Genomic DNA, 3,990 nt, shown 5'->3' with positions numbered 1-3,990 from the left:
TTAAAAAGTTTTCTTTAATTTCAACCTCAATTAAAACAGTTGTTAAACAAATATAGAATCAGAATGATTCAAACTGAATTGATCTAATTGAAGATAGATATTTGAAAATGTGCAAAACTTCTTCATTGTGTCAAATATTGTTTCAAAATTTTTAAATCTTTGAACAGTTTTTAATGACGACTGACATCCACATGAAGAACGTTTGATTGTAGTCACTTCATTTTCTGTACTTGTAAATGTTTGCACTAAATATTTATAAGTAATGTTTAGTTAATGTCTCTGATGATAAAGATTTAATATTTGTCCACATATTGATGTTTTATCTCCAGTGTAGTTTGATATATTTCAGCTCATTCTGTATGATGACTCTCTCTGTGCTGATATGCATGAGAGGCCTCTTAAAGGGAAGTGAAACAATGTGTGAGTGAGTGACTGGTGGAGCAGAAAGAACATCTGACAGAAACTCCTTAAAGGAGGAAATCAACTCTCTCACAGTGAAGGTGTCCACGTGTCTGGTGTTTGATTGACAGCTGTGTGGTCCCTGTCCTCTAAGCTGATTGGTGTCTCCTAGGTGATGTCCCTCCCACCCTGACGGTGCTGCCCCCCTCCAGTGAGGAGCTGCAGCAGGGGAAGGCCACGCTCATCTGCCTGGCCAACAAGGGCTTCCCCTCAGACTGGAGTCTGGCCTGGAAGGTGGACGGCAGCAGCAGCAGCAGCAGCAGCAGCTGGGAGGAGAGCAGGAGCCCCGGGGTGCTGGAGAAGGACGGCCACTACAGCTGGAGCAGCACCCTGAGGCTCCCTGCAGACCAGTGGAGGAAGGTGGGCTCTGTGACCTGTGAGGCCACCCAGGGCTCCCAGACTCCGCTCTCAGAGACACTGAGGAGAGACCAGTGTTCCCAGTCCTGACCTGACTCACTGGGACTCTGCTGCTGGTTTCACTCTGATACTGATCTCAGTCTGCACTCTGTAACTCTCTCTGGTTCTCTTTCTCTCATCACATGTTTAAACATTAACTTCTTCTTTCCTGTGTTGATGGTTTCCACATTAAAAAAAAAATAAAGATTCATTATGTGTATTATAAAAGTGACGTTTATTTTGACTTTCTTTCTTCGATATTTATTATATATTACAGCATTAGTCAGATTTAATGCACAAAGTCACAAAAAATAATCAGTCAATTCATTCCAGGTTACTTTCTGTAATGGTTTTAAGTTTGTAGATATTCCTTCAATGTTACAGTTTTATCTATATTACTTAACTTTCTTAACAATAAACATGGTTGGAACATTTAAATTGTGATTCACAAAGCTCTCTGTTATCACTTATGTTTACCCTTGAAGAAGATAAATAAGATATGTTCAAGTTTTGTCAAATTGTTGAGATAATTTTCAGAATTAGATATAAAAAGCAGAGTATCATCGGCATAAGGTTATATATCATGAATGTAATTTGATATTGTGATGGAACATCCTGTATAGAGAAAGAAAACATCAAACACACACAAACAGCAGGAAGAGAAGAGCCGACAGCAAAACAAGACTAAATCTAAACCTGGCTCTCAGGAAACTGATCTGAACTACAAACTAATGAAACCAACAGAAAGCTGCAGATCAACGTTCACAGATGTCTCTAAAAACGGTCAGCGACATACGACAGCACATTCATTCATTAATACATGTTCAGCTTATGTCTTTTTATAATTCTCCACGGATACGATCATCATGGTGACATTTACCACTCGGTCTACGTTCCTACCCTCACCTATGGTCACGAACTCTGGGTCGTGACCGAAAGGACAAGGTCGCGGCTACAAGCGGCCGAAATGAGTTTCCTCCGTAGGGTGGCCGGGCTCAGCCTTAGAGATAGGGTAAGGAGCTCGGTCATCAGGAGGGAGCTTGGAGTCGAGCCGCTACTCCTTCGCGTCGAAAGGAGTCAGCTGAGGTGGTTCGGGCATCTAATTAGGATGCCTGCTGGACGCCTCCCACTGGAGTTTTTCCAGGCACGTCCAACTGGGAAGAGACCCCGGGGAAGACCCAGAACACGCTGGAGAGATTACATCTCCTAGCTGGCCTGGGAACGCCTCGGGATCCCCCAGAATGAGCTGGAACATGTTGCCGGTGAGAGGGAGGTCTGGGTCGGCCTGCTTGACCTGCTGCCACCGCGACCCGACCCCGGATAAGCGGTGGAAAATGGATGGATGGTAATTTGATATTTTCCACAATATATTATTTAAATGAGACAGTATAACTCCACCAAAAGACTTAACACAAAAGAGGTTATAATAATGTCTCTGTCTCTTCCTCTCTGTCTGTTAAATTAACATATGGTAACTTTTCACTTCCTGCAGTAAAACTGACATTATTATGAAATACAAAAGGTCTTTTGATCAAATCAGCTGTGTACATGTTTATTATAAAAGCATTACTGCTATAACATGTGGTTGTCCATCATTACAACAGTGGATCTAAGAGACTGAGTTTGTTCTTGCTTCATATTTCTAGGATATCAAGATTCAAGGTGATGAACTTATAAAGAAATACTGCTCAGTGAACTACTCTGTACTGTAGAGTGTTTTAGTCTATTGTATGTCGATATCATCAAAAAACTACAAGACACTAAAATGTCTGAGTATAGTAAAATGTATAAATAGTTCTATCAAATCTATTACAGTGCCAAAATATAATTATTGTTTTTTTAAGAACATCATCATTGTTTTTCCATTCTGTTTGAAGTTTCTGACATTTCCAAAGCAAACATATAAAGTGAAACAAAGCATTAATTAAATATTTGTAACTAAATATATTGATTATTTTTTTATAATGTCACTTGGATTTTAATGTTGTAGGAGCTGAAGTGATACAGTTTTGGTTCTTAATTTGAGCAAATTTATATTTACTCACAAAGTGTGTTAAAAATATTCCTTCAACTTCAATTAACAGAAAATATGTTAAATGTTTTTATGCTGAAAGTGTTTTTTTTGGTCTCACATAAAAATGTATGTTCATCAAACATCTAGTGTATAAACTTCTGTGCAGCTGTTGAGTGAGATCAGTTCCTCTCCAGCTGAGGAGGTTTTTGTACGACAGTGTATCACTGTGTGAACGGGAAGCTGCTGCACTGCTGACAATAATAATCTCCTGCATCTTCAGTCTGAACTCCTCTGATGGTCAAAGTGAAGTCAGTTCCAGATCCACTTCCACTGAAACGATTTGAAATCCCAGACTGAAGATTTGTAGCATAATAAATCAAAAGTTTGGGAGACTCTCCAGATTTCTGAAGGTACCAGTGAAGGTAGCTACCAGCACTTGAACTGGCTTTACATGTGATGGAGACAGTCTGTCCTGGAACAACAGACTGAGGTCCAGCAGACTGAGTCAGGATGATTTCTCCTGATGAATCTGGAAAACATGAAAAAGAGCAGAAGGGTTATTGAGACAAATCCAGTTTGGAGAAAGATGATCAACATCCAAACAGAAGAGTCTCATTTCTTTAACATGGAGAACAGATGGAAGAAGGTCAATGCTGCTTGTTTCACTGTTTCTCCATCACAGCGGAACATCATGGTGGTGAACCAAAGTGTTCAGAAGAGAGTCTCACCCTGAACAAGGAGCCCCAGGGTGGTCAGCAGTAGAGTCAGTGACATCATCATCGTGCTGCCGGCGTGTCAGTGTCTCTGAAAGGCCTGGACAGCCACTGATCAACACTGGCCTCTTAACGGCTGGGAGCAGAGAGGCAGGACACATATGCAAACACACAGAGTCAGTGAAGTGTAGCTGTCCTCAACACACCATCATGTTTCCTCCTCTCTGCTGAGAGCTTTGATCTACACATTCACATATCTACATGTGGAGGACATTGAATGGTCTGGTAGTAAACTGATCCAGTGACTTGAGGACAGTTTTGTTCTGTCTTTCCAGTTTGGTAATATGATCTCTTTGGTCAGTGATGACTGATATCAATATTAATGTGGGTTTGACATGTTGATGTGTT

The 3,990-nt window shown here is 40.7% G+C and overlaps 1 gene segment (V, D, J or C); it reads left to right on the top strand.

Moving 5' to 3' along the window:
* The first annotated feature begins 416 nt into the window (after positions 1-416).
* LOC142971990 (Ig kappa-b4 chain C region-like) lies at positions 417-1,083 on the top strand. The segment is given in 2 exon segments: positions 417-420; positions 554-1,083. Coding segments are annotated over 2 exon segments (357 nt in total).
* The last annotated feature ends 2,907 nt before the right edge of the window (positions 1,084-3,990 follow it).

The sequence above is a fragment of the Anarhichas minor genome, unplaced genomic scaffold (genome assembly GCF_050575085.1).
Source record: "Anarhichas minor isolate MPS153535 unplaced genomic scaffold, ASM5057508v1 ptg000051l, whole genome shotgun sequence".
NCBI classification, from domain to species: Eukaryota; Metazoa; Chordata; class Actinopteri; order Perciformes; family Anarhichadidae; genus Anarhichas; species Anarhichas minor.
This window is presented reverse-complemented; position numbering and strand designations above follow the sequence as displayed.